Below are 27,646 nucleotides of genomic sequence, written 5' to 3' on the forward strand. Positions count from 1 at the left end.
AACGCCACCTAGCAAAGCAGCGACTCTGTGTTGATAAAGGGCAATAACCCAGAAACCAGTACACAGATACTGTTTTGTGCTGGAATGGGGTGCTTCGCTCCCTGTTCGAAAATATAAGGACAGATATTGTGTCGTATAGCCAACTGGTAATGACATTTCCAGGAGATAAACAACAGTAACAATCGTCCCATCCAGGACAGCCACATTCTGTTGGCAAATAGTCTTTACTTTAAAGTATTGTTATTGAATATTTCTCTTTGAGAGATTTAGAAATAATAATGTTTCTATTGTATTAAAAAGTTGTTAAAATATCTTGTGTATGGCAGAAGTATAACCAATTTATTGCAGATTAATTTAACCCTTTAGTGTTCATATTATTCTGCCAAAATTAATGCCTTTTCATCCACATTGTTTTGAACTAATCATGCATTATCTTGTAGCTATGAGATTTTGATGAGGTAGCTGTTAATTTTAAAAATGATATTGTAGGGTTGGTGTGAGAGACCCAAGTTGAGGGCAACTGCTTTAAATAAAAGTATGTAAATATTGGATCGAAAAAGTTGGAGGCTGTCTGTGTGAACCCAAACATACATCTTCTATAAATATGACAGACTTTTTACCATTGGACCAAAGCATTTCCTTTGAATTTCTCCATTGTGTGTTGTTTATATCATAAGAATTTAAAACTTTCAAGAGGCACGAAATAATTTATTTTTAACCTTTGGACTCAAAATCGATAGCTATGGTAAGACCTCACCTGGAATTTGCATCACCGGTCTGGAACCCCTATCTTGCCCAGGATATCAATCGTCTGGAAGCTGTTCAGTGACGTGCAACCAAAAGAATACCCTCCATCAGGCATTTGCCATATCCTGTACGCCTTACTTCCCTGGGCATGGACACATTGAAACTCCGACATCTGGCAGCTGACTTGGCAGACACCCATAAAATTATCAACCATCGTACAAACAATAACTCTGAGCACCTTTTCAAACTCCACCCATCTAACACCCGTGGACATATTTACAAAGTAAGAAAGCAGCAGAGCTCCCATGACTTCAGGAAACATTTTTTCACGCTGAGTTGCTGAAGCATAGAACAAACTGCCGGCATCAGTTGTTAGTTGTCGGAGCACTGCATCCTTCAAAACTTCCATGCTTCCTGAGATTCGCCAACACTACACTTGATTTTCTCCCCTCCATACTCACACAAGCATGTATCTGACTCATACATTGTTCGCTTTCCAGACATTTCTACATTACTGCATGTACTTTATATGCACTTTCTGACACTGTATACAATAATTTCATTATATTATATATATATTATAACAGACAAATATTTGGTTTAAAAAAAACCCTTTTAGCATTTGTCTCTTTGATTAATTTTCTTTTTTAATGAAAGTAACTAATTACTCAAACAATCTTGATTTTGTAGGTCCTTGTAATTTATAAACATGTTTTTATTTGTTTGGCCATTGTAGTCAGTTTGTGGTCAAAGCCACATTGAACCAGGGAGCAAACATATTTTTGTATTGAGTGACAGCCTTCCCTCCAATACTCTTACTGTTTGTTCATCAAAAACTTCTGGATCACCAAAACTGTATCTTGAAAGCATGACTCCTGATGGAATTGATGTAGCCTGGGAAGTACCAGAACAAAAGAGTGTTGTCATTACGGTAAATTTCGATTCTTTAAGAATATATAAATTGGCTCCTTCCTTTCTCCATGTTCTCAATTATACTCACATTCTTCTGTCCTGAGAGAACACTCTAGCACCACATCACCACCACCTTTATCTCTCTTCTCAGCTACTCCCACCTACCTTCATATAATGTAGGATAGCCTTGTATTTCCTCTTTAGCAAGATACCTGTGCTTGCCCCTTTATTGTATTTTAACCTCATCAGGCAAAAAGCCACCTTTCTATCTTCTGTATCCCCACATTGTGGAGGGGGTTTGTCTTTGTCATACAGATTACTTGGTGACTTCCCCAATGCTGTGACATGAAAAAACACACCCAGTACACTCAGTGAAGTTGTTGGTTTTAGGAAGGACTTCCAGCTGCAGAGACCAGAAGTCAATATATTATTTACATATCAAAGGCAGTGAGCAGACAGAATCATCACCATGTGAGCTGGCAGAAACGTTAGCACGCCGGGTGAAATGTGTAGCCATATTTCGTCTGCCATTACGTCCTGAGTTCAAATTCCGCCAAGGTTGACTTTGCCTTTCATCCTTTCGGGGTCGATAAATTAAGTACCAGTTACGAACTGGGCTCAATGTAATCGACTTAATCCATTTGTCTCTCCTTGTTTGTCCTCTCTGTGTTTAGCCCCTTGTGGGTAGTAAAGAAATAGATATTTTGTCTGCCGTTACATTCTGAGTTCAAATTCCGCCGAGGTCGACTTTGCCTTTCATCCTTTCTGGGTCAATAAATTAAGTACCAGTTACACACTGGGGTCGATGTAATCAACTTAATCCCTTTGCTTGTCCCCTCTATGTTTAGCCCCTTGTGGGCAATAAAGAAATAAGAATCCTCAGCATGCTGTGCAAAATGCTCAGCAGCATTTCATCCATTTTTATGTTCTGAGTTCAAATTCCACCAGGGTTGACTTTGCCCTCCATCTGTAGCTGCTACGTATTACATTGTAATATGTGAGTCAACCTGCACAGTAGACGAATATATTACTATGTAATATGTAGCTCTGCTACACATCCTTTCAGGGTTGATAAAATAAGTACCAGTTAAGTACTGGGGTCTATGTAATCAACTTACCCCTTCCCCAAAATTGCTGGCCTTGTGCCAAAATTTGAAATCAGTATATTATTTATATATCAAATATATATTAATCAGTGGGTGCTTCAAGCTGATAGCCTCATATTTAAACACATTGCTATTGTTGTATTCATCAACATTTCTAAGGCAGCAAACTGGCAGAAACAGCACACCGGGCGAAATGCTTAGCGGTACTTTGTCTGCCTTTACGTTCTGAGTTCAAGTTCCACCAAAGTCAACTTTGCCTTTCATCCTTTCGGGGTTGATGAGTTAAGTACCAGTTACGCACTGGGGTCGATATAATCGATTTAATCCATTCGTCTGTCTTTGTTTGTCCCCTCTGTGTGTAGCCCCTTGTGGGTAGTAAAGAAATAAGTATTTCATCTGTCTTTACATTCTGAGTTCAAATTCCTCTGAGGTCAACTTCGCCTTTCATCCTTTCGGGGTTGATAAATTAAATACCAGTTACGCACTGGGGTCGATCTAATCAACTGAATCCCTTTGTCTGTTTTTGTTTGTCCCCTCTATGTATAGCCCCTTGTGGGCAATGAAGAAATAAGAAATGTTAGCACACCGGGCGAAATGCTTAGTGGTATTTTGTCTGTCTACGTTCTGAGTTCAAATTCCTCTGAGGTCGACTTCGCCTTTCATCCTTTCAGGATCGATAAATTAAGTACCAGTTGCATACTGGGGTCGATCTCATCGACTAGTCCCCTCCCAAAAATTTCCGGTCTTGTGCCTAGAGTAGAAAAGATTCATCGACATTTCTGTCATTATTATTGAACTGATTATTTTTGTTATTGTTGTTGTTGTTGTTGATGATGATGGTGGTGGTGGTGGTGGTGGTGGTAGTGGTGGTATTGTTGTTGTGGCTGTTGATGTGCTTACTTAAATAAATCTGATTAAACATATTTGATACTCAACAACTATGAACTGTATTTTCTTTATCATTTACTACTGTTTGATATTTACTTTAACAACTTTTAGAAAAGAAATTCAGAACCAGAGCTGTGTATTTCAACCCACACATTACATTCACAAAACTCTCCTCAGGTCGTTGCCTTCCTCTGAAAACATATACAGTAATCTGTGGATTGACACTAAACTGCTATAATTCAATGACATGCTTGTAATTTTACTTCTTCTTTCCAATTCATTTTGCTTTATTACCATAATAAACAAATACAACAAAAAGCATTTTGCATCTTAAATTACGATAACAGTAATTAATACCTGTAAAATGACTATAACATCACACACAGCATGGGAGTTGTCAGGACTTTCAACCAACAAGATTCTCAGTTTTTGAAACAGATTCACTGTTAGGCATCTTGATTGCAGGGTGGTAAAAAAAAGTTCCGAATTAAAATTAATATTTGGTAATAATTATATTCAAAAGAGAGTTACAAATAGCAAACTTGTTGAACTCCACCCTGGGTGTGTATGGAGATAATAGAACAAATATAATAGAGTTGTAAATAATGTAACAATATGATTTTGTTGTATTTTGGGAGGATCATTATGCCAATAATAAATGCATAATTATTATACCAATAATAAACACATGCACTGTTTCTACTTCACTTCTTTATTATTATTTTTTATTTGTCAATTGGTTAACTAATCATTTGATTAGTCATTCAGTAAAACAACCAATTAGTTATGTTTGTCAAAGTCTTTTCATTGCCCTTCGTGACCTCTTCAATGATATGACCTCTTTATTCCTGGTCCTTCAGGGCATGTCATTGACAAAGTTACAAATGGTGATGAAAGGGTTTTGACAAATTTAACTGATTGATTGATTAACTAAAATATTAATCAAACAATCGAAGTAGTAAACCAACTGGCAAATAAAAAAATAAAGAAGTGAAATAGAACCAGTGCATGTGGTTATTATTGGTATAATAACCCTTCCAAGTTATAACAAAATCTTTTCCAACACATGAGTTTACATCAAGAATTTTGTGATCCAAATACAAAAATGAAACAATAGTACAATGTAGTTATTATAATTTGACTGCAATGGAAATATAAGTACAAATAGATGTCTACATAAAGACCCCTTCTCGTCATGAATAACCATGTGCAGAGGCTCCTTCATTCTATTTCATTCCTAAATGAATGGGGAAATATGCAGAACTTCTAAACTTTCTCTAGTTTTCTCTTATCAACAATTATGCTTTCTTTTTTTTTTCCACCCTTTTCAAGCCTAGCCAGGCTCATGGGCCCGGTTTCCCGGTTTTTGTGGCGTATGTGTTCCCCCCAGCTGGACGGGACGCCAGTCCATCACAGCGTTGGAAACAGGAAGAGAGAGTAAGAGAAAGTTGTGGCAAAAGTGTACAACAGGGATCACCACCACCCCCTGCCGGAGCCACGTGGAACTTTTAGGTGTTTTCGCTCAATAAACACAGACAACGCCTGGTCTGGGAATCAAAACCGTGATCCTCCGACCGCGAGTCCACTGCCCTTACCAGTGGGCCATTGCGCCTCCACATTATGCTTTCTAAGACTCGTTAATTATCTTCACTAATCAGTTTAATCATTATTTATAACGTGTTTTTTACACAGGGCTACCAGATGTTTAAAAATCGTCTTTTGTATGGTTCTGTGATTCCACCCGAAATTAATTCCTTACGAATCAGGGACCTAACTCTTGGAAACGAAATTACACTTCAGTTGGTTGCTTTAACAAAACCTCCTCCAAATGAAGACTTAAGCATGCAGGATGTAAATGAAGAGGCCTCAGAGAAGATAAACAAAGAGAAAAAGGGTAAGAATACAAATTTCTCAACCATTAATTATATACCTTTTTTAGTTTTTTTTTACCTTATTTACTTGTTTCAGTCATTAGGCTGTGGTCATGCTGGAGCACTGTCTTGAGGAATTGTAGTTGGTGACCTCAGGACTTTATCTCTTAAGCATGTACTTATTCTGTCAGTCTCTTTTGCCGAACCACTAAGTTACAGGGATGTAAACAAACCAACACCAATTGTCACGTGAAGAAGGAGGACAAACACAGATACAAAGATACACACACACATATATATATATATAGATATACATATATCATCATCATCATTAAACCTTTATTGAGCTAAATTCTTAAAAGTGTTATAAAGTTTGGAATCTTTTTCTCTGGCAGAATATAAATGAATATATTTCCAAATCTTGAGTTGCAGTCACATTGCTGAAACAAATAAAAGAGTAATGGAGAATGAGTCAATTCCAAAATGTGTAAGAAATATTTGACAATTAGTTATTTTCTCATTTCAGCAAAATATATAAAACATACCATGTGAATAATATTATTTTATTGCAGACAGTGCAGAAAATCTTAATTATTTTTGTGAACCTGGAGAAAAGTTAAACCTTCATTATACTGGACTTGTCCAGTGTCCAACAAAAGTTTGGTGTGAGAAAGTTACTGGACATTCGGCTCTTATTGTCTGGAACAAAAGTAAGTTTGGAATTATTTTCCTTATTCTTTATTTGAAACCTTGAAATTGTGTTGAAGATCAGAATAAATAATGATATACCTTCAAAGAGATGCACACGTGGCTGTGTAGTGATAAAGTTTGCTTCCCAACCACATGGTTTTAGGTTCAGTTCCACTGCATGGCACCTAGGGCAAATGTCTTGTAGCCGTAGACTGACCAATGTCTTGTAAGTGGATTTGGTAGACCGAAACTGAAAGAAGCCTGTCATGTGTGTGTGTGTGTTTGTGCATGTGATTTGTACCTCTCTGTCTTCACAACACATGATAGGTGTAAACAAACATCACCATCATTCTTGCAATAACCATTGTTTCCAATCTTCTGTAGAAAAATGTCCAGATGAAGAGAAGGCCTTCATTGAACCTGTTATTGTCACTGTGTTTGTTCTGTAAGCATTCATTACTAGTTACAGACAGACACAGATTGAGATTCCCAAAATGTCACAGTCTTGTATAATTCAACATTGCATTTTACAACATTTTGTAATCAATTTAATTAGAATAATGAACGAAATGAGAAATAAAGATGCTACTAGCTCAAGCATCAGCTTTTCCAAAAATTGCAGGATCTATGTAAATACACATTTCTTTGACTGTATTCTTTTAAACTTTCTTCATTGTTAGAAGCTTTCCTTATTTCTCATTTCATTTATTTTCTATTTCTGTACTACAATGCTTCAAGCAAACTACAACACTCTTCCTTCAGTTTAATTAGTTTCATTATCATCATGGTAGTGTTCCTTTTCTTCTTAATTTACACACACTCAGATGAAGAGCTCAAAGCACACTATGTCCAACCAGAGAAGTATCAGCTGACCTGGTGGCCTGGAGAACAAGCGGAAAAAGGCATCGGCACAGATTGTACTGAAGGTAAATAAACATTGCTTTTTTTTTTTCCTTTATTTCACATTAAGGTGTTTTCATTGCTCTTTCTCTTCATGTTGTTTCATCATCATCATCATCATCATCACCACCACCACCACCACCACTACCACAACCACCACTACCACCAGCATGGAAAAGGAACATTAATTGATGAAGATGATGATAATAATAATGACAATGATGGTATGTTTGTGCATGTGCGTGTGTGTGTGTGTGTGTGTGTGTCTGTGTGTACATATATCTATTTATGTGTGTATTTAGATATGTGAGTGTGCATGTATATGAGCATGTGCGTATCTATATATCGCAGGTGTGACAGCATGATAAGAATGGCATGGGGCCGAAGTACCTTTGGTGGGAGTTATGCCACCGAAAGTGAAAACTGTAGATCCCTCTCATACTGTGGATGAGGAGTTTGTGGTCCTCTTCCATAAGGGAAGGACAATAGAAAACTTCATTAAGAAGTTTAAAAGAAAGGGCCGAAGGGAGGGGATTCTGTCCTGCACGGAGGACCCTGACTGGTCTTTGCAGGTGGCTGCGAAGGTCATATGGGAAACTGATCTGTGCAGGATAATGAACCCCTTCCCAGATGACACTTTTAATTTTGTATTAAAGCGGCCTGACGTGACACCGTCCAGGTGTTTGACCAAGGCAAGAAGTCTAGTCAGGCAGGAAGGGTTGTAAATGTTTAAAGTAAGAGGCTTGGTGCCTCATTTTTATTGTTTAACTGAATTTGTATTGACTTGTGTAAGAGGTTTATTACCTCACGATGGCTTTTGTGTTGTGAATGTAAGAGGTTTATTGCATCATTAATGTTTTACCTTGAACTGTGTAAGAGGTTTGTTACCTCAAATATGGTATTTATAAAGAACAATGTGCTCGGGTATACAGCAATCGGCGGGTGTTGCTTGTTGCCCCCATATCATTTATCACTTCATTTCATTATGTCTTCACCCAGCCCGCAGCTTCCTTTCTTTGTACAGCCTTTATGGCCAATCTAATGAATAAATGAATAAAAGAATGGCATGGGGCAAAGCTCTGTGGTAAGAAGCTTGCTTCCCAACGAAATGGTTCCAGTTCAGTCTTACCACATAGTATCTTGGGCAAGTGTCTCCTCTATAGCTTCATGCTGACCAAAGCCTTGTGAGTAGATTTGGTAGATGGAAACTGAAAGAAGCCCGTCATAAATGTGCATGTGTGTGTGTGTGTGTGTGTATACAAGCATGTTTTCTATTGCTGCCTCTCGTTCACCTTCTCGTCTTCTCATCTCCCTCTCACTTACTTTCTTATTGCCCTTATCTCTATTACTCAGCCTTCACTCATTTATTCAATCCATTGTTATAGGACTCACCTTATGTCTATCCCCCTAACCCTCAACCTCATCGTTTGACCTCTCCGACCCCTCTTGAAGTCACTGTATAAGAGATTACCTTGAGCACATTGTGTCCACCATGCTCTGCCTTCACCCTCCTCTTCTGTGATGCCAGTCTTTATTCTGTTTCACTGTATCATCCCTCATGCCCTTCCTCCTCTTCCCCCACACATCTTAGATCCTTCTCTGTCATCACTCCATATCTTGAGTCACATTGTCTTCGGTCATCACGGTCAGTCATCACGCAGTCCACTTGGTTATGTTGCTTTCAGGAGACACATATGTCTCTGAACATTGAGTGCCCTTCAGTGTTGTCAAGGACATGGCTAACTCTGTGGTGTGTGTGTGTGTGTGTGTGTGTGTGCGTGTGTGTGTGAAAGAGAGAGAGAGAGAGAGAGAGAGAGAGAGAGAGAGAGAGAGAAATAAGATGTTATAGAAATAGGATGTTGGACGATTGCTTGAAAGAGAGAGTGAGAGAAGATATGTGTACATGTGTCTTTGTGTGTGTGTGTGTGTGTTTGTGTGCATGTATGCAAAATATAGGTAAAGGAAGAGAGGGAGAGAAAAAAAGAGAGAAGGAGAATTGAGATTGAAAGAAAGAGAAGAGACAAGGAAGAACAACTAAATTCACCAATTCAAATCAACATATTCGCCAGGCAACAAATAGTTACATTTATAAGAGTGTCTAGTCTTAATTAGAATGTGCATAATAACTACAAATGTTTTGAAAACAAAAAAATAAAACATTGAAACAGCGTTTTTTCTATAATTTTAATGTCTTTCAACCACAGAACAGTTTGCGAATTTACACATATAACCAACAAGTCTGTATTTCAGACGTCTTGCTATAAAACATTTAACTAAATTACATACTCAAATGGGCAATTAACTTCTTCTTTATTTTGTCTATTAATTAATAATTAGTAACATATGAAGTCCAATTAGTAACATGCGAAGGATGTTCTTTTTTAATATCTATTTATTCATATTTCTTCCCTCATATTTATTCATAATTACACCCAACACAAAATACTCGTTACAGTATTGCCATTTCTAGTTTTGTATGTGATGTTATGTCTTTGTTATTTTCATTTGGTTAATATGACTGGCTCTTTAACATTAATATTTATTAATTCAGTCAATAGATTTAATGATTAAAGTTTATTTATTCATATCAACTAAATCAGAAAGTAAAGGGTTTGCCAGAATTAACAGCCAATACAGTACTCAAAAAGTAAGATATAATTACATACAGAGCAAGATGCCACATGACATGTGTGTATGTGTGTGTATGTCTGTTTGTCTCCCCAACATCGCTTGACAACCGATGCTGGTGTGTTTACGTCCCCATAACTTAGCGGTTCAGCAAAAGAGACCGATAGAATAAGTACTAGGCTTACAAAGAATAAGTCCTGGGGACGATTTGCTCGACTAAAGGCAGTGCTCCAGCATGGCCACAGTCAAATGACTGAAACAAGTAAAAGAGTATATATGCATATACACCTGCATTATTGATAAACTCTCTTTAAATATTGTCTTATTGTGTTAAGGCCATTTATCAGCAAATTAGTTCAATAACGTGTATTGTTTACTTTGAGTATTGGTTCACCTAATATATGTATGTATATTAATGTTTGTGTACATGTGCATATATGTGTTTGTGCATGCATATGTGTATGTGTGAGTAGGAATTTGTGTTACCTATTAAATGTAGTTGTTTTGAATGTTATACTAATTAATCATTTGGTTATTTTGCTCTCTAAATTTCTATTATGCATGATTGACTTGACAGAAGACCATTTTGTACTGACCAATCTGCAATCAAACACCATTTATACTGTTGTGGTTGAAGCAAGATCAATGAAGAAGATTAGAAACGAGAATACAGGTTTGTTGTTTAAAATTGCTTATATTTAAATTGCTTACAAGCTAAAGCAAGTCAGAAGTAATTGTCTATGCTGGTTGGCTGTTATCAGGGTCATTTGTAGATGTAACCTTTAAAATACAACAGGAAATAAGATCCTCTTTCAATAATATACACACACGCAAACACATACACAGTCACAGACAAACACACAGATACACACACAGACACACACACACATGCATGCAGGTGCACACACACACACACACACAGAGACATAGTACCTGTTGTTGAGGTTAAATAGTTGAACTATTAATCTATGATTTAAATCTGCATTACTCAAAGTTTTACAAACTTAAAAGCATATCTGATCTTGCAGATGCTGTCAGTCTAAGTGGTGGGTCACCCATAATTTCTAAAGAAGTCGCTTATCATTGAATGAAGTAAAAAGTTTGTTCTTGTCCATCAGTTTAATTCATATGATGAAGTCGATAGTTCTAGATGACCACTTGATGTTGTATGAGCTCTGATGCAATATATAGTAGTTGTCTCCCCTTACTTTCATTAGAAATTGCAGTGGAATATCAGTAGAATTTCAATAAAAATTATGAAACAATGCTATAAACTAATGGCTTCAAATCTATTGGTACAAAACAATATGAAAATTTGATCTTTTCGTTAATGGATATAGTTGGTTGTTTTAATATGTACAATTTCTCAGAGAGACAAAGACAACAATTACATTCACTAGATGATTAAGGAAGAATCTTACCTTGTATGGTCGGTCCAGGTTATGTTAAGCAGATTATTTCTCTGGTCCTGAAATAATCCAATAAAACAGCACTGGGAGTTTTCCCTGTCTTTGGACCAAATGGAGTATACATAAACCTTGCTTTGAGGTCATTAATTGTGAGTCTTCAGGATACCATTAGGTAGGGTGAATATTACCTGATAAACCACTGCCTTAAAAACAAAATCCTTTCAGTGGACATGTGTATTGATTTCAATAGTTACATGTGGATATCAGGGCATAGTTTAAATACTTTTGTAGCATTTATAGGATATACTATTTATTTCACTAAAGAAATAAAACTGTAGTGGTTTTCATTAACAACCACAAGCTTTGTAGCTGAAAGTTTTATGCAGGCTTTGTAGTAGAGAGTTCTAACAACTTATAACATGACACCATCATTAACCAGAAGGTCATTCAGCTCAGCTGTATTCAAGAAAATTAATACTGATCTGAAAATAATAAAAAGAGGTTTTATAAAAAAAATTAGAAAAATTACTTTTTTCAATATGCTTTAATATGAGGTGATCGCATCTCAAATATGATAATGTCAGTTGTGGATTCCATTTCATCAAGGAACAAATTTTGTTGAAAATGTGCCAAAAGGATTCAACTTGAAGGAGATATGTTAAAAGTGGATAAATTCAATGTAATTGATTTGTGCCTTGGATCTTCTACAGATGGAAGAGGCTGGTGTGGTGAGATATATGCTTGTAACATAACACAAAGTTCATTCTCACCTAAGATGACATCTTCAGATTCAATTAATCATTGAAGAGAGATCATTGACCTAAGTTAGTCAACAACCAATACAGTAATCTAACAAAACTTCACTGCATGGTTGTGTAGCAAGAAGTTTTCTCCTCGACCACATGGTTCCAAGTTCAGTTATACTGCATGGTACCTTGAGCAAGTGTCTCATACTATATATGTTCTGACCAAAGCCTACTGAGTGGATTTGGTAGACAGAAACTGAAAGAAGCTCATCATATATATCATCATCATCATCGTTTAACGTCCACTTTCCATGCTGGCATTAGTTGGACAATCTGACTGAGGACTGGCGAACTAGATGGCTACACCAGACTCCAATATGCATATATATACAGGGTGCAGTGAATAAATTTGTTAACAGGTGTAGACAGCAACTTGACACAAACAGACATCCAAACAGACAGCTTGCATTTATATGTGTGTGTGTGTATATATATATATATACATATACATGCATAACAGGTTTCTAGACAGTTTCTGTTGCTACATTCTACTCATAAGAAGATATGGTTGAGTGGATATGATAGACATAAAGCCCATGGCAGTGAACATTAGTCCAAGGAGCCACACTGTTGGATCATATCCAGAACCTCATGGCTTTGAAACAAACTTACTAACCACACAGCTACATCTAACAGCTTATAGTGACTGTAGAAATATTTATTGGAATGCAACAGACCAACAAAAATATGATCAATACCATTAATTTCAACTAAGACAAACAAATTAACACCCACATAATGTTATATAATTAAACGATAATGGATAATGTTGTCTGCCTTGATCATAATAACCTTTAGATTTGTGTATTTCATTTCAGATAATGGTGAAGAAAGAATATTTATTTTATCGACAAAATCAGAAAAGATTAATTTAAAAACAGCCAGTCCTCCAAACCCACCATCAAATATTGGAGTTGTGTCATCGACTTGTAACAGTGTCAAGTTGGCCTGGACCTCACCAAGAGAACATGGTGTGGAAATTACAGGTATCAGAGCTTAAGAGTATTTGGTTAGATTTAAGGGTGTGTGTCTCATAGACCGGAATATTTACAGAAGAAAGATAGAAAATTATATTCTGCATCACACAGTAAACCATGACTGTAAACACAGGTATAGCTTCAGATGCGACATGACCATAGGCATGGACATGGCTACAGATGCAGGCATGGCCATGTGGCTAAAAAAGTTCACTTCCCAACCACATGGTTTCGGGTTCAATCTCAGTGTGGCACCTTGAGCAAGTGTCTTCTACTATAAAGCCTTGTGAGTGGATTTGGTCAACAAAAACAGAAAGAAGCTCATCATATGAGTATATTTATATATGTGTGTGTATACATATATGTTGGATTCTCTTGTTGTGAATGACAAATGATGGTTCAGTAAACTGAGTGGTAATTATGTTCTATGAACACAAATGTGTCTCTTGAGGCTTGCTGGTACCTTGTAAACCTTTTGGCAAAGGGAACAAGTTGAGGACTCAGTTTGCTGGAGTACTTGCGGATCATTTACTATGTGTTTTCTTACTAACAATAACTCTGAGCACCTTTTCAAACTCCATCTGTCTAACACCCGTGGACATGTTTACAAAGTCGGAAAACAGCACAGCTCCCATGACTTTCGGAAACATTTTTTCATGCTAAGAGTTGCTGAAGTATGGAACAAACTGCCGGCATCAGTTGTTAGTTGTCGGAGCACTGCATCCTTCAAAACTTCCATGCTTCCTAAGATTTGCCAACACTACACCTGATTTTCTCCCCTCCATACACATGCAAGCATGTATCTGACTCATACACTGTTCACTTTCCAGACATTTGTACATTACTGCATATGCTTTATACACACATTTGACAAGTTGTGGTGCACCTGAGCACTGTATACAATAATTTCATTATTATTATTTTAATATATCAGAAATTGCCATTAGGAATTATGTTTTGAGGATTAGAGAAATATTTAAAATATGCACAAGTCCCACTATACATATACATAAGTATATACATATATAAATCTCTTTTTTTTTTATATTATCCAGGATTATACTTAGAGCTGACACCAATAACCAATAATGCAGATAATGTTACAGAATCAGAACACCAAACTCTGCAACTCAGACCTGATTCCAAAGAAGTAGTCTTTAAAAATCTTTCTGAAAAGAGTGAATACCTTTTCCGGATCTTTGCTTTAAATGATGAGTATTTTGACTTGCTTCCCAGGAATCACCGTCTGAAGAAACTACGGTATATTCCAGAAGGCACAAGTATGAACTTAATAGAATCCATGTGGCTGCCGTATTCTAGCTTTGTCTTCAGAACTTCTGGGACAGATCCCGCAACGAATCTGACAGTGTCACACTGTACGACTACATCAATAACAGTTAACTGGACAAATGCTGTTGTTCATGGAACAAACCAAATTCAAAGAATTGTTGTTAGGTGGGTTGGGGTTGAAGAAAAGGCTAGTAATAACAAAGAATTGTCGATTAGTCAGCTTGCAAAACTTCCAAAAGATGCTAATTTCTTTGTAATCAAAGATTTGGTACCAGGTTATCAGTATTGTATTACTGTAGAAACCATTGTTAATCTGAAAACTTCTTTAGATGCCGATAATTGTGACAATAAATGGAGAACTGTTTGTGTTAGTTCTCAACCGTTGGTGGCTTCAACACAGATATCCATTCCAACGCCAAAGGTAAGACATAGTTAAAATTATAATTTGTTATTAGTTAAAGGCAAAAAGTTGATATTCTCTCTCTTTACCTGTTTCAGTCTCTGTCATTTGACTGAGGCCATACTGGAGCACTGCCTTGTAAACATTATTGTCTGTATACATTATTTTATGAAGATGCTTGGCTTAGTGGTTATGCAATTTGTGTCATGGGTTGGGGGTTCAATTCCTGGTCGTGTATTATGTCCTTAACCATTTAACATTCAAACAGGCCATATCCAGCCCAAATATTCTACCAGCTTTATGTTGAAACCAGCTATATCAAGCCTCTCGGACCTACCCTACAATGTTATTTTAAAAGCAAACAGCCACGTCATTGAAATCCCATAGCTAGGAGATAATACAGGATTACTTCCAAGCAATGTGAATGAATAAGCATTACATTTGACCAAGTAATCTGAATGCCAAGGGATTAAGCAAGACTATTTCTTTCGTGTTGCTCCAGTCCACTCAGCTGACAAAATTAAGTAGCACCTATATTTTGAAGGACCAGTCTCATCACATTCTGTGTCACACTGAATTCCCCCTGAGAAATATATTAAGCCTGGCCAGTTCCTGTCAAACCATCCAACCGTTGCGAGCATGAAAGGAGGACATTAAACTATGATAAAGATGATGATGATACATATATATATATCATCATCATCATCATCATCTTTATCATAGTACTATATTTACTCATGAATAAGTCTATTTTATAACTGATTTTAACTGAAAAATTGGGGTGTGACTTCTAGATGATGCAAAGCTAAAACTATGAAGGGAAAAGTTTTGTACCAAGATTTAACACTAAATCACAGATATGATTTTCACATGTGTGTGACTCAAACATGAGTAAATATGGAATATGGGTGAAATTATGCCTTCATATTAATTTGCTGGTATCTGGTTTGTTTATTTTAGATCTATGTCTCAAGTTATAAAGGTCCCATTGTGAATCTTTTCTGGGAAGCACCAAGAATGACATCAATTGTCGGAAAAGATAAAAATGGCAAAGAATTATATCAAAAATGTTACCTACTTGGTTATCAACTTATCATCAATGATTCTCTTCATGCAACTTTGAGACCTGAAGATACACTCTGTACTTTACAAAAATGCAAACCTGGTAAAAACTATTCTGTAATTCTAATTGTAATGTCCAGCTACCAAAACACTAATATAGTGAAAAAATGGAAGGTAAGTTGAAATGAGTTTAGTTTATTTCATTTTCTTGATTTATTCTTTGCAATTTTGTATGTTTCTTCACAATCATCATTTACTTTATTCTAAGAAGGCTGTGTTTTTTTTGTTTTGTTTTTTAACTACAATTACTTATGGAGTGTTGTTCAGTTATGGTGATGAGGGAAGAAAGTAGTGAATAATGTTGAGATGAACCATTGTCCAATTTGCACTGGTTGGACCATATATTTCGTATATCTGCCAATGCATGTTTCTGGAGGGTGTATTCTGAGGCAACCTCTGATTTAAAAACAAGTAATGAACTAAACATGATGAATAACAGCCAACAGAGTGTTTAAGCATTGATAATGATGGTGCTGATGATGCTGATGATGATGACAATGATGATGATGATGATTACTCGATTATATCGACCCCAGTGTCTGACTGGTACTTTATTTTACCAACCCTAAAAGGACAGAAGGCAAAGTTGATTTTGGCAGGATTTGAACTCATAACATAGAGATCCAGAAGAAATACTGCATGACATCATCATCATCATCATCGTTTAGCGTCCGTTTTCCATGCTAGCATGGGTTGGACGGTTCAACTGGGGTCTGTGAAGCCGGAAGGCTTCATCAGACCTAATCAGATCTGGCAGTGTTTCTACGGCTGGATGCCCTTCCTAACGCCAACCACTCCGTGAGTGTAGTGGGTGCTTTTTACGTGCCACCCGCACAGGTGCCAGACAGAGCTGGCAAACGGCCACAAACGGATGGTGCTTTTTATGTGCCACCGGCACGGGGGCCAGGCGATGCTGGCAACGGACACGAACGGATGGTGCTTTTTACGTGACATTCATTGCAATTCTCTTACAATTAAAGAATGGATCCAATTAACTTTAACTAATTGGACATTAGTGTCTTTACAAACCATTATTTATTTATAAAGTTATTTTTTGAATTGACAGTGCCATCCAAAGAATCCACCAAATAAATGTTGGCCACTTATAACATCTCAGAATAATGGTATTGACTACACTGCTTCAGAACCTCTTAACATCAAGCTACCATCAAAGTCAAAAGGTTTGTGTTTATTTTCAGAACTACTCACATTCAATCATTCCATTATTGATTTTGTTTTATTTTAAAGTAACTTCAACTTTGTCAGCAGCAGCAGTAGCAGCAGCAGCAGCAGCAGCAGTAGCAGCAGCAGCAGCAGCACAGTTATTTGTTTGTTTGATTTTTATTTTATTTTTGTTTTAAACAACTCAAAAAATAAATTATCTTTTATTTTTTTATCTTTTGCTTACTTCAGTCAGTGGACTGTGGCCATGCTGGGGCACTTTCATGAAGGGTTTTAGTGACACAAATAAATCTCAGTACGTTTTGCTGTTGATGTTGTTGTTGTTGTTAAAGTCAGTTACTTATTCTATCAGTTTATTTTGATGAACTGCTAAATTATGAGGACATAAGCAAACCAAGTTGTCAAATGGTGATTGGGAACAAAAACAAAGATACACATATGTTTTGACCAATAGAATAAGTACTGGGCTTACAATGAATAAGTCCCAGGGTCGATTTGCTCAACTAAAGGTGGCGCTCCAGCATGGCCGCAATCAAATGACTGAAACAAGTAAAAGAGAGAGTAAAAGAGATATATACATACATGCATATATAGGAGTGGCTGTGTGGTAAGTAGCTTGCTTACCAGCCACATGGTTTCGGGTTCAGTCTCACTGCATGGCACCTTGGGCAAGTGTTTTCTACTATAGCCTCAGGCCGACCAAAGCCCTGTGAACAGATTTGGTTGACAAAACTGAAAGAAGCCCGTCATATATATGTATATATATGTGTGTGTGTGTGTTTGTATGTTTGCGTTTGACCTCCCCAACATTGCTTGATAACCGATGCTGGTGTGTTTACATCCCCGTCACTTAGCAGTTCGGCAAAAGAGACCGATAGAATAAATACTAGGCTTACAAAGAATAAGTCCTGAGGTCGATTTGCTCGACTAAAGGCGGTACGCCAGCATGGCCACAGTCAAATTACTGAAACAAGTAAAAGAGTAAAGAGTATATATATATATATATATATATATATATATATATATACTTGCCAGAGAAGCTAACTGGCTTCTGTGCCGGTGGCACATAAAAGGCACCATTCGAGCGTGATCATTACCAGCATCGACTTACTGGCACTTGTGCTGGTGGCATGTGTAAAAACATTCAAGCGAGGTCATTGCCAGTACTGCCTGACTGGCCCCCGTGCCAGTGGCACGTAAAAGCACCCACTACACTCTCGGAGTGGTTGGCATTAGGAAGGGCATCCAGCTGTAGAAACTCTGCCAGATCAAGATTGGAGCCTGGTGCAGCCATCTGGTTCGCCAGCCCTCAGTCAAAATCGTCCAACCCATGCTAGCATGGAAAGCAAACATTAAATGATGATGATGATGGTGATGATGATACTGGCACTCCATCAGTCATGACAATGAGGGTTCCAGTTGATTTCATCAACGGAACAGCCTGCTCATGAAATTAATGTGCAAGTGGCTGAGTACTCCACAGATAATGTAGTTCACTGGGAAATTCAGCATGACACAGAATGTGGCAAGGCTGGCCCTTTTTGGAATACAGGTACCACTCATTTTTGCCAGTTGAGTGGACTGGAGCAGCGTGAAATAAAGTGCCTTGCTCAAGGACACAAAGCATCTCCAGGAATTGAACTCATGACCTTACAATCGTAAGCTGCATGTGTGTGCATATATGATGGGCTTCGACACAGTTTCTTATTTCTTTTTTTATTTCTTTATTGCCCACAAGGGGCTAAACATAGAGGAGACAAACAAGGACAGACAAAGGGATTAAGTTGATTAGGTCGATGCCAGTGCGTAACTGGTACTTATTTAATCAACCCCAAAAGGATGAAAGGCAAAGTCAATCTCAGCAGAATTTGAACTCAGAACATAAAGACAGACAAAATACTGCTAAGCATTTCGCCCAGTGTGCTAACGTTTCGTATTTCTTTATTGCCCACAAGGGGCTAAACAAGGACAGACAAACGAATTAAGTCAATTACATCGACCACAGTGTGTAACTGGTACTTAATTTATTGACCCTGAAAGGATGAAAGGCAAAGTCAACCTCGGCAGAATTTGAACTCAGAACGTAATAGCAGATGAAATACTGCTAAGCATTTCACCCAGAGTGCTAACGTTTCTTATTTCTTTATTGCCCACAAGGGGCTAAACATAGAGTGTACAAACAAGGACAGACAAAGGGATTAAGTCAATTACATTGATTCCAGTACGTAACTGGTACTTAATTTATCGACCCCGAAAGGATGAAAGACAAAGTCGACCTCAGCAGAATTTGAACTCAGAATGTAAAGACAAGACGAAATTCACCTAAGCATTTCACCCAGCGTGCTAACGTTTCTGCCTGCTTGCCGCCTTTTCTGTCGGTTTCCACACAGTTTCTGTCTACCAAATTCCCTCACAAGACCTTGGTCAGCCCAGAGCTATAGCAAATGAAAATTACCCAAGACGCTGCATAGAAAGATTGAACCTGGAACCAGATGGTTAGAAAACAAGCCTTGTAACCACATGACTGTGTCTAAGCAGATATATAAAACAGTTTGTTTGCTTTTTTATAATCACATCACTTTTCTCTGTTATGCACCTTGCAACATAATTAAATTTCCATTGAACATCTCTGTCTCTCAGTTCAAAATATCTGCTATACATCAACACTTTCAATAATACCATAAGTGTTTGTTTCACTTCAAATATTTATATAGACAACCTATAAAATCACATCTACAATCTACTGCTTTAAAAGCACCCATATGACCATTTTCAAAAGACATTAACTATGAATTTTGTTCAGCAACAGAAGTAATGAATGCATTCTAAATGTGGTCATAATAACTCTTGATATAATAATATTTCACTTTAGCAACATAAAAAATATATTTACATAATATGTAAATCTCAACCATGTACAAATGTTATTTTCTTTTGTAATATATTTTTCCTCTGTTATTTCCATGGCAATTTCCATTGAGCTGTATGTAAGAAAAAAATCACTTTAAAAATAAAAGATTAAAGTTTTTAAAATATTGTATATTTATAGACACGGGTATGTCTGTATGGTAAAGAAGCTCACTTTGCAACCATGTTGTTTTGGGGTCAACCCCCACTGTGTCGCACCTTGGGCAAGTGTCTTCTACTCTAGGTTCGGGCCAAACCAATGCTACATTAGTGAATTCAGTTGTCAGACACTGTGCAGAAGCCCATTGTCCTCCTCCTCCTCTTCATCATCATCATCATTATCATCATATAACGTCCATGCTGGCATGGGTTGGATGGTTTGACTGGGCTGGCATGCTGTAAGGCTGCACTAGACTCCAGTTTGATTTGGCATGGTTTTCTACGGCTGGTTGCCCTTTCTAATGCCAACCACTCCAAGAGTGTAATAGGTGCCGTTTATATGCCACCTACACAGGTGTCATTTGCACGACACCAGGGTGCCTTTACGTGACACTGATATCTGCCATGACAGCGATTTTGCTCAGCTTGATGGGTCTTCTTCTCAAGCATGACATAATGCCAAAGGTCTTAGTCATTGCCTCTTTAAGGCCCAACACTTGAAAGGAACTCAGCCACTTTGCATCTGTGAGGCCCAATACTCAAAAGGAACTCAACCACTTGCCCCCATGAGGCCCAGCGCTTAAGAGGAACTCAGCCACTTTGTCTCGATGAGGCCCAACGCTTGTGTGTATGTATGTAAATATATATATATATCCACGGATCCAAGACCATTGAAGTCTGATGAGTCATCTATAAGGCGAAGCACTTTATAGATTCAAAACCATTGGTCACTCTATGACTCTATGACCAGCTATATAAGTAACTTCCTGTGAATATATATATAGGTGGCTGTGTGGTAAGAAGTTTGCAGCCCAACCACATGTTTCTAGGTTCAGTCCCACTGCATGGCACCTTGAGCAAGTGTCTTCTACTATAGCCTCAGGCCAACCAAAGTCATGTGAGTGGATTTGGTAAATGGAAACTGAAAGAAGCCCAATGTATGCTTGTGTATGTTTTGTGTGTGTATGTGTGTGTCTTTTTGTCTGTGTTTCTACCCTACCATTGCCTGACAACCGATGTTGGTGTGTTTACATCCCTCTAACTTAGTGGTTTGGCAAAGAGACCAACAAGCTCAAAAAGAAAATAAGTACTAGAATTCAACTAGAATTCCTCAAAGTGTTGCCCCAGCATGGCCTCAGTGTAATGACTGAAAAAAGTAAAAGGTATAAATACATACATAGAAAGAGAGAGAGACATGCATGTGTGTGTGTGTGTGCGTGCGCGTTTGTGTGCATGAGTGTGTTCATCGCCACCACCACTTAGCAACCCGTGTTAGTTTGTTTATGCTCCCATACTTTAGCAGTTCAGCAAAAGTGACTGAGAGAATAAGTACCAGGCTGGGGTGGTTGATCTGTTTGACAAAAACCCTTCAAGGCAGAGCCCCAGCATGGCCACAGTTCAATGAGTCAAACAGGTTAAAAGATTTATTTTACTATATAAAGAATAAATTTGTATTTATATATTGCTTATTGTTTTGTTTTGTTTTGTTTTTGTTTTATTATTTTTTTCTCTTTCCTTCTACATTTTCAGCCTCAATAACTTCTGCTAGAGCTATATTCCAAGAAAATGAAGACACAAATTCACAAGGAGACTTTCTGGTTGAATGGTCAGTCTCTTCCCATGAAGCCATCAAAGAGTTTTCAGTCAAGTGGTTTCTGCACAATGATAAAGTGACCATAACCAAATCACTTATTGTCAACAAGTTACATTGTTGTATCCCAGTGAACAGACTCAAGTAAGTTTTGGTTTCTTTTTCTCATTCAGTTCATATATTAGTTTCAAGTTTTGATACAAGGCCAGCAATCTCAGGGTTGGCCATAAGTCAATGACATCGACACCAGTATTCACCAGTACTTATTTATCGACCCCCAAAAGATAAAAGGCAAAGTCGACCTCATTGGAATTGAAACCCAGAATGTAAAAACAGACAAAATGTTGCTATGCATTTTGCCCAATGGGTTAAAGAGTCTACCAGCTTGCCACCTTATTCAGTTCAAATGCTCTTTTCTAATCTAGGTAGAAGGCCCAAAATTTTTGGGAAAGGGGACCAGTCGATTAGATCAACCCCAGTATGCAACTGGTACTTAATTTATCAACCCCGAAAGGAAGAAAGACAAAGTATGAAAAGAGGAGGTTGGTATGCATGGGCAACAACTGGTCTTCCCTAAACAACCTTGCCTGGATTTGTGTCTCAGAAGGTAACTTTCTAGATGCAATCCCATGATCATTCACCAGGGATGGGTCTTTTTTTATTTTTATATCATGTATGATAAACTTCCAGACATCCAGTTTCTGTCACAAGGTATCAGCCAACTTGGAGCTAAGCCAACTGTTTTACCACACAGCCATGTCTACAACTATTATATATGCACCAAATGATTTTCTAACAAATCTAATATAATCCTACATACGTTCAATATATTCTTACCTTTTGGCTTCTATGTATAATAATCTATAATTTTTTTGTAGATCAATATATGAAATCACAATTGAAAGCCATTCCAGAGAGGGAGAGCCTGAAACATCAGCACAAGCTATTCATGCTATAAGTCCAGGAGAACCTGACCCACCCTTGATAACACTGGACTCTGCCAGTTCCTCAGTGATTTGCCTCTGTTGGCAACAGCCTAGAACATATGGTGATGTCCCAATAACGGCTTACCAGGTAAGAACAATAAAAATTAAAAACACAGGTGTTGCTGTGTGGTAAGAAGCTTGCTTCCCAACTACATGGTTCTGGGTTCCATCTCACTGTCTGGCACCTTGGGCAAGTGTCTTCTACTATAGACTCAGGTCAACCAAAACCTTGTGAGTGGATTTGTGGATTTGGTAGACAGAAACTGAAAGAAGCCAGTCATGTATATATATATATATATTATATATATATATATATATATAAACTACGGTTTATATAGTTACCTTGAAGTAGAATGTTAATTGTAATGTTCAACATTCTTTATATGGGTAACAAACCAGTACTTTCATAAGATTTTGCTATTTCTTAATGACATTTGTAACCTTTATTCATTTATATATATATGTGTGTGTGTGTGTGTGTGTATGTATGTATGTATGTATGTATGTATGTATGTATGTATGTATGTATGTATGTATGTATGTATGTTTATACATGTGTGTCTTTTGTCTGTTTTTGACCCACCATCGCTTGACAACCAATGTTAGTGTTTTTATGTCCCTGAAACTTAGCGGTTTTGCAAAAGAGACTGATAGAATAAGTATTAGGCTTACAAAGAATAAGTCCTGAGGTTGATTTCTTTGACTAAAGGCGGTGCTCCAGCATGGCCACAGGAGAACATCTCCTCCAGCTGGCTTTAGGCACACTCTCTGTGCCCTTTCGGTATTTGCAAAGGGAGGTCATCCTTCCCTCGTCAACCTAAGTGATACACACGGACTGCAGTTTCTGGGTCTTGACCCGTCATCAGCGTACGACAATCACCGGTTTTCGATGAAAGGAGTTCCCAATGCAAATATTAATATCCTTTTTCCAGTAACTATTCGTCACCGATCTCGAAAGAGTGTATACAAGCAATAATAAATCTCTGAATGAGGTATAAACAGTAACTGCACGACAATGTGAGGTATATTTGCCATCTCAAAAATGGCTAACCACCAAGAGTGGGTGTTACTGTAGCTTGTAGCCCCAGGAAAACATCTCCTGGGGCTACAAGCTACAGTAACACCCACCCTTGGTGGTTAGCCATTATTGAGATGGCAAATATACCTCACATTATCATGCAGTTAATGTTTATACCTCGTTCAGAGATTTATTATTTCCTAAATATATTGTCAGGAAAAGAGGCACTCTCTTATGTAACACATTATATCTATTCCATCTCTTTTTGCTTTAGAATGTTGCTGTTTTTGTTGCTGAAGATGGCATCAATGTTATTGTTACTGTTTATACTGTTTTTCCATTTAAAACTTTATTTGCATGTGTGTGTGTGTGCGCACGCGCGTGTGTGATTTTCATTATACAGCTATAAATATTTAAGCTTGAAGCTCAGTCTGTATAATTTAGTTTTTTTTATTTGCCAAGACTTTTTAACTCTTGCTAGTTTTAATGGAAAATAATGTGGAGTTTATGTTGTTGAAGTTTGATTATTTTATCATTACTATTATCATTATTATTAAGGATAAGGTGGCAATCTGCCAATAGTAGTAGTGGTGGTGGTGGTGGTGGTGGTGGTGGTGGTGGTGGTGGTGGTGGTAGTAGTAGTAGTAGTAGTAGTAGTAGTAGTAGTAGTAGTAGTAGTAGTAGTTGTTGTTGTTGTTGTTGTTGTTGGAGAAGGTGGAAGAAGTTGTTTCGATACTAAAATTTTCTGAAATCTTTAGCTTTTATGCATTTATTTATTTTGCTTTTGCAGCTCTATGTTAATGGTGAACCAACAGTTGAGTTGGATAGTGACACAACTTCTTACAACTACTCCTGTTTAGCAGAAAGGTGAGTAAATGGCATACACAATATTATTTAATAGCCTTACACTCGTCTATAATACACCAACCATCTTGGCATTTTCCTTCTCGTCTTTTTGTCGTGTCTTGTCATAGACCAGTGTCCTGGTTTTTAAATACATCTAATGATAAGCACTTAGCCTAAAAGATTGCTTGGAGATCCATGGAAATGTATAAATCTGCTAAATTTTTGTATCATTAAAGCATGCAACTATTAGTAACTCTTTTGTAAATTGTGTATACTAAATGATGTATATATATATATATATATATATAGTGGCTGTATGGTAAGTAGCTTGCTTACCAGCCGCATGGTTCCAGGTTCAGTTCCACTGCATGGCACCTTGAGCTAGTGTCTTCTACTATAGCCTTGGGCCAACCAAAGCCTTGTGAGTGGATTTGGTAGACGGAAACTGAAAGAAACCCGTCGTATATATATATATATGTATATATATATATATAGATATATATATATATATAATATATATATATATATATATATATATATATATATATATATATATATATACACACACATATATATATATGTATGTATGTATATATGTGTGTGTATATGTTTGTGTGTCTGTGTTTGTCCCCCCCCCCAACATCACTTGACAACCAATGCTGGTGTGTTTACGTCCCCCATAACTTAGTGGTTCGGCAAAAGGGCCCGATAGATTAAGTACTAGGCTTACAAAGAATAAGTCCTGGGGTCGATTTACTGGACTAAAGGCGATGCTCCAACATGGCCAGTTACATGACTGAAACAAGTAAAAGAGTAAAGAGTAAAAAGTGTGTATATATATATATATATTGTTGTTATCGTCATTTAACGTCCACTTTCCATACTGGCATGGGTTGGACGGTTTTATTGATGACTAGCAAGCCAGAAGGCTGTACCAGGCTCCAATCTGATCTGGCATGGTTTCTACAGCTGGATGCCCTTCCTAACACCAACCACTCTGAGAGTGTAGTGGATGCTTTTTACATGCCACCAGCACGGGCGCCAGCCAGACGGACCCAGTATTGATCACATTTGGATAATGCTTTTTACATACCACCATATGTATGTATATAAATAAATATATATAAATCCAAACTTAGGAATTGGAGCAGGTAAAAATCCAGGCTACATATGTTTCCTATCAGAACCTTGGAAGTAATAATTAGTAAAACGTGGAAAAAAACATCTCTACTTATTTATTAGCTATAAAATACAATTTTCATTGCATCTTCTTCAGGAGGCTTTTAAATGACTGCAATGAAATTACTCTAAAATATAACTTGAACATGTTTTTTTCTGTGACTTCATCTTCTACCTCCACAAATGCCTCAAAAATGCAAAAACATCATAAATATTGCAATTTATCGAATTCAAAAAATTCTTCATCTAGATGTAAATTACGGTACATCCCAGTCCTTCCTTATGGAAGCAGAAGGTGAAGTCACAGAAAAAAATCATGTTGAAGTCTTATTTTAGAGTAATTTCATCACAGTTATTCAAAAGCTACCTGAAAAAGATACAATGGAAACTGTATTTTACAGCTAATGAATAAGTAGAGGTGCTTTTTTCCTGCTTTTTCCATTTTTCGGTGCATTTGTGGAGGCAGATGATATTGTCACAGAATTCTAAGATTTTGCACCAGTTATTTTGATGTCCATTTACAATTTTTCTGCACTACCCCCATCACGAATCGTGAAAAAGTACTCCACCCTAATATAAATATATCTGTGTGTGTGTGTATGACAGGCTTTCACACAGTTTCCATCTACCAAATTCACTCACAAGGTATTGGCAGACCCAGATCCATAGTAGAAAACACTTGCCCAAGGCAAGACTCGACCCAAAACCTTATGGTTGCAAAGCAGGTTTCTTGACGATGCAGCCATGCCAACCAATTAATTAATTAATTAATTAATTTTTCATTTTGTTTTGTTTTGTGCTTCTTTTTTAGAGTTTACAAGTTTAATTTAGTGGCATTATCAAGCAATTGGCAATATGGCGACTCAGCAAAGTCAAACACATTGGTGGTGATGACAGCAGCGACAAATGGGTGGAGGAATGGTAGGCATCAGTTAATGTTTCCAGGAGAGAGTAAAAATGATCCCAACTATTTAAAGGCATCAAAGGTAACGGATACAAAGATTCACTTAGAATGGAACTCTTACATGGCCCCAGAAGGTTTGCAATCATACAAAATCCAGTGGAGCAGTGTTGCTCAGCCAGAGGTAAATAGGCTTCCTTTCATTTCATTGATACCTACTCTACATCGTCTTTATCATCGTCATCAGCAGCAACAGCAGTGGAAGCGCAATGGCCCAATGGTTAGGGCAGCGGACTTGCGGTCAGAGGATCACGGTTTCGATTCCCAGACCGGGTGTTGTGAGTGTTTATTGAGTGAAAAACACCTAAAGCTCCATGAGGCTCTGACAGGGGGTGGTGGAGACCCCTGTTGTACTCTTTCACTCCAACTTTCTCTCACTCTTTCTTCCTGTTTCTTGTCCCCAACTTCCTATGCAACCGCTGAGCCTGGATGCACATTCATCCATCCCTCGACGCTCTCAGTGTCGGGGGTTGATCTGCTTTCTCTTCTGCGGGTCTTACGAATAGCAATGGACCACGTTTCGGACTTCTCCCACTACAGAGGCGCAATCTTGCGAGCTCTGGGACGAAGACCGATTTGCTCAACAAACAAACAGCAACAGCAGCAACACTATCATCTTCATCATATTTGTCATCACCAACAACAACATTGATACCACCACCATCACTCTCACTCCATAACCATCATTGTCACCATTACCATCATCCCAAAACAAATACTTCAGTAACTGGTGTGTCACTAAAGTGTAGACAATAAGTATGATACATGTTTTTTACCTTTGTCTTTTACTTCATTCATTACACTACAGCCATACTGGGGCACCTTCTTGAAGAATTTTTGTCAAACTGACTGACCTCAGTACTTATTTTTTTAAAGTCTCTATTGCTGAACCTCTAAGTTATAAGCAAACTTATATTATTATATATCATATATTATATATGTTTTGTAATTTAAACTGGGTGTGAAGAGAAACAATTGTAGGCAATGTTAATTAATTAATAAACTAATTTATATCCATTGAATCTCTCCATTTTCAAACTTATTAATAATAGTTGATGTTTTGTAATATAT

At 37.4% G+C, this 27,646-nt stretch overlaps 1 protein-coding gene across 4 annotated transcripts in view; it reads left to right on the forward strand.

The window, feature by feature from the left end:
• LOC115211041 overlaps positions 1-27,646 on the forward strand; it is a 184,528-nt gene that overhangs the window by 119,340 nt on the left and 37,542 nt on the right. For all 4 annotated transcript variants that reach the window (XM_029779905.2, XM_036501886.1, XM_029779906.2 and 1 more), the window contains 13 exons: positions 1,484-1,678; positions 5,346-5,547; positions 6,097-6,234; positions 7,039-7,140; positions 10,320-10,415; positions 12,776-12,943; positions 13,990-14,645; positions 15,585-15,860; positions 16,813-16,927; positions 21,525-21,729; positions 22,464-22,659; positions 24,380-24,456; positions 26,426-26,699. In XM_029779905.2, the coding sequence (XP_029635765.1) occupies positions 1,484-1,678; positions 5,346-5,547; positions 6,097-6,234; positions 7,039-7,140; positions 10,320-10,415; positions 12,776-12,943; positions 13,990-14,645; positions 15,585-15,860; positions 16,813-16,927; positions 21,525-21,729; positions 22,464-22,659; positions 24,380-24,456; positions 26,426-26,699 (2,700 nt within the window). The remainder of the gene's footprint in view (positions 1-1,483; positions 1,679-5,345; positions 5,548-6,096; positions 6,235-7,038; positions 7,141-10,319; positions 10,416-12,775; positions 12,944-13,989; positions 14,646-15,584; positions 15,861-16,812; positions 16,928-21,524; positions 21,730-22,463; positions 22,660-24,379; positions 24,457-26,425; positions 26,700-27,646) is intronic.

Source organism: Octopus sinensis, linkage group LG4, assembly GCF_006345805.1.
Source record: "Octopus sinensis linkage group LG4, ASM634580v1, whole genome shotgun sequence".
Classification (NCBI taxonomy): domain Eukaryota; kingdom Metazoa; phylum Mollusca; class Cephalopoda; order Octopoda; family Octopodidae; genus Octopus; species Octopus sinensis.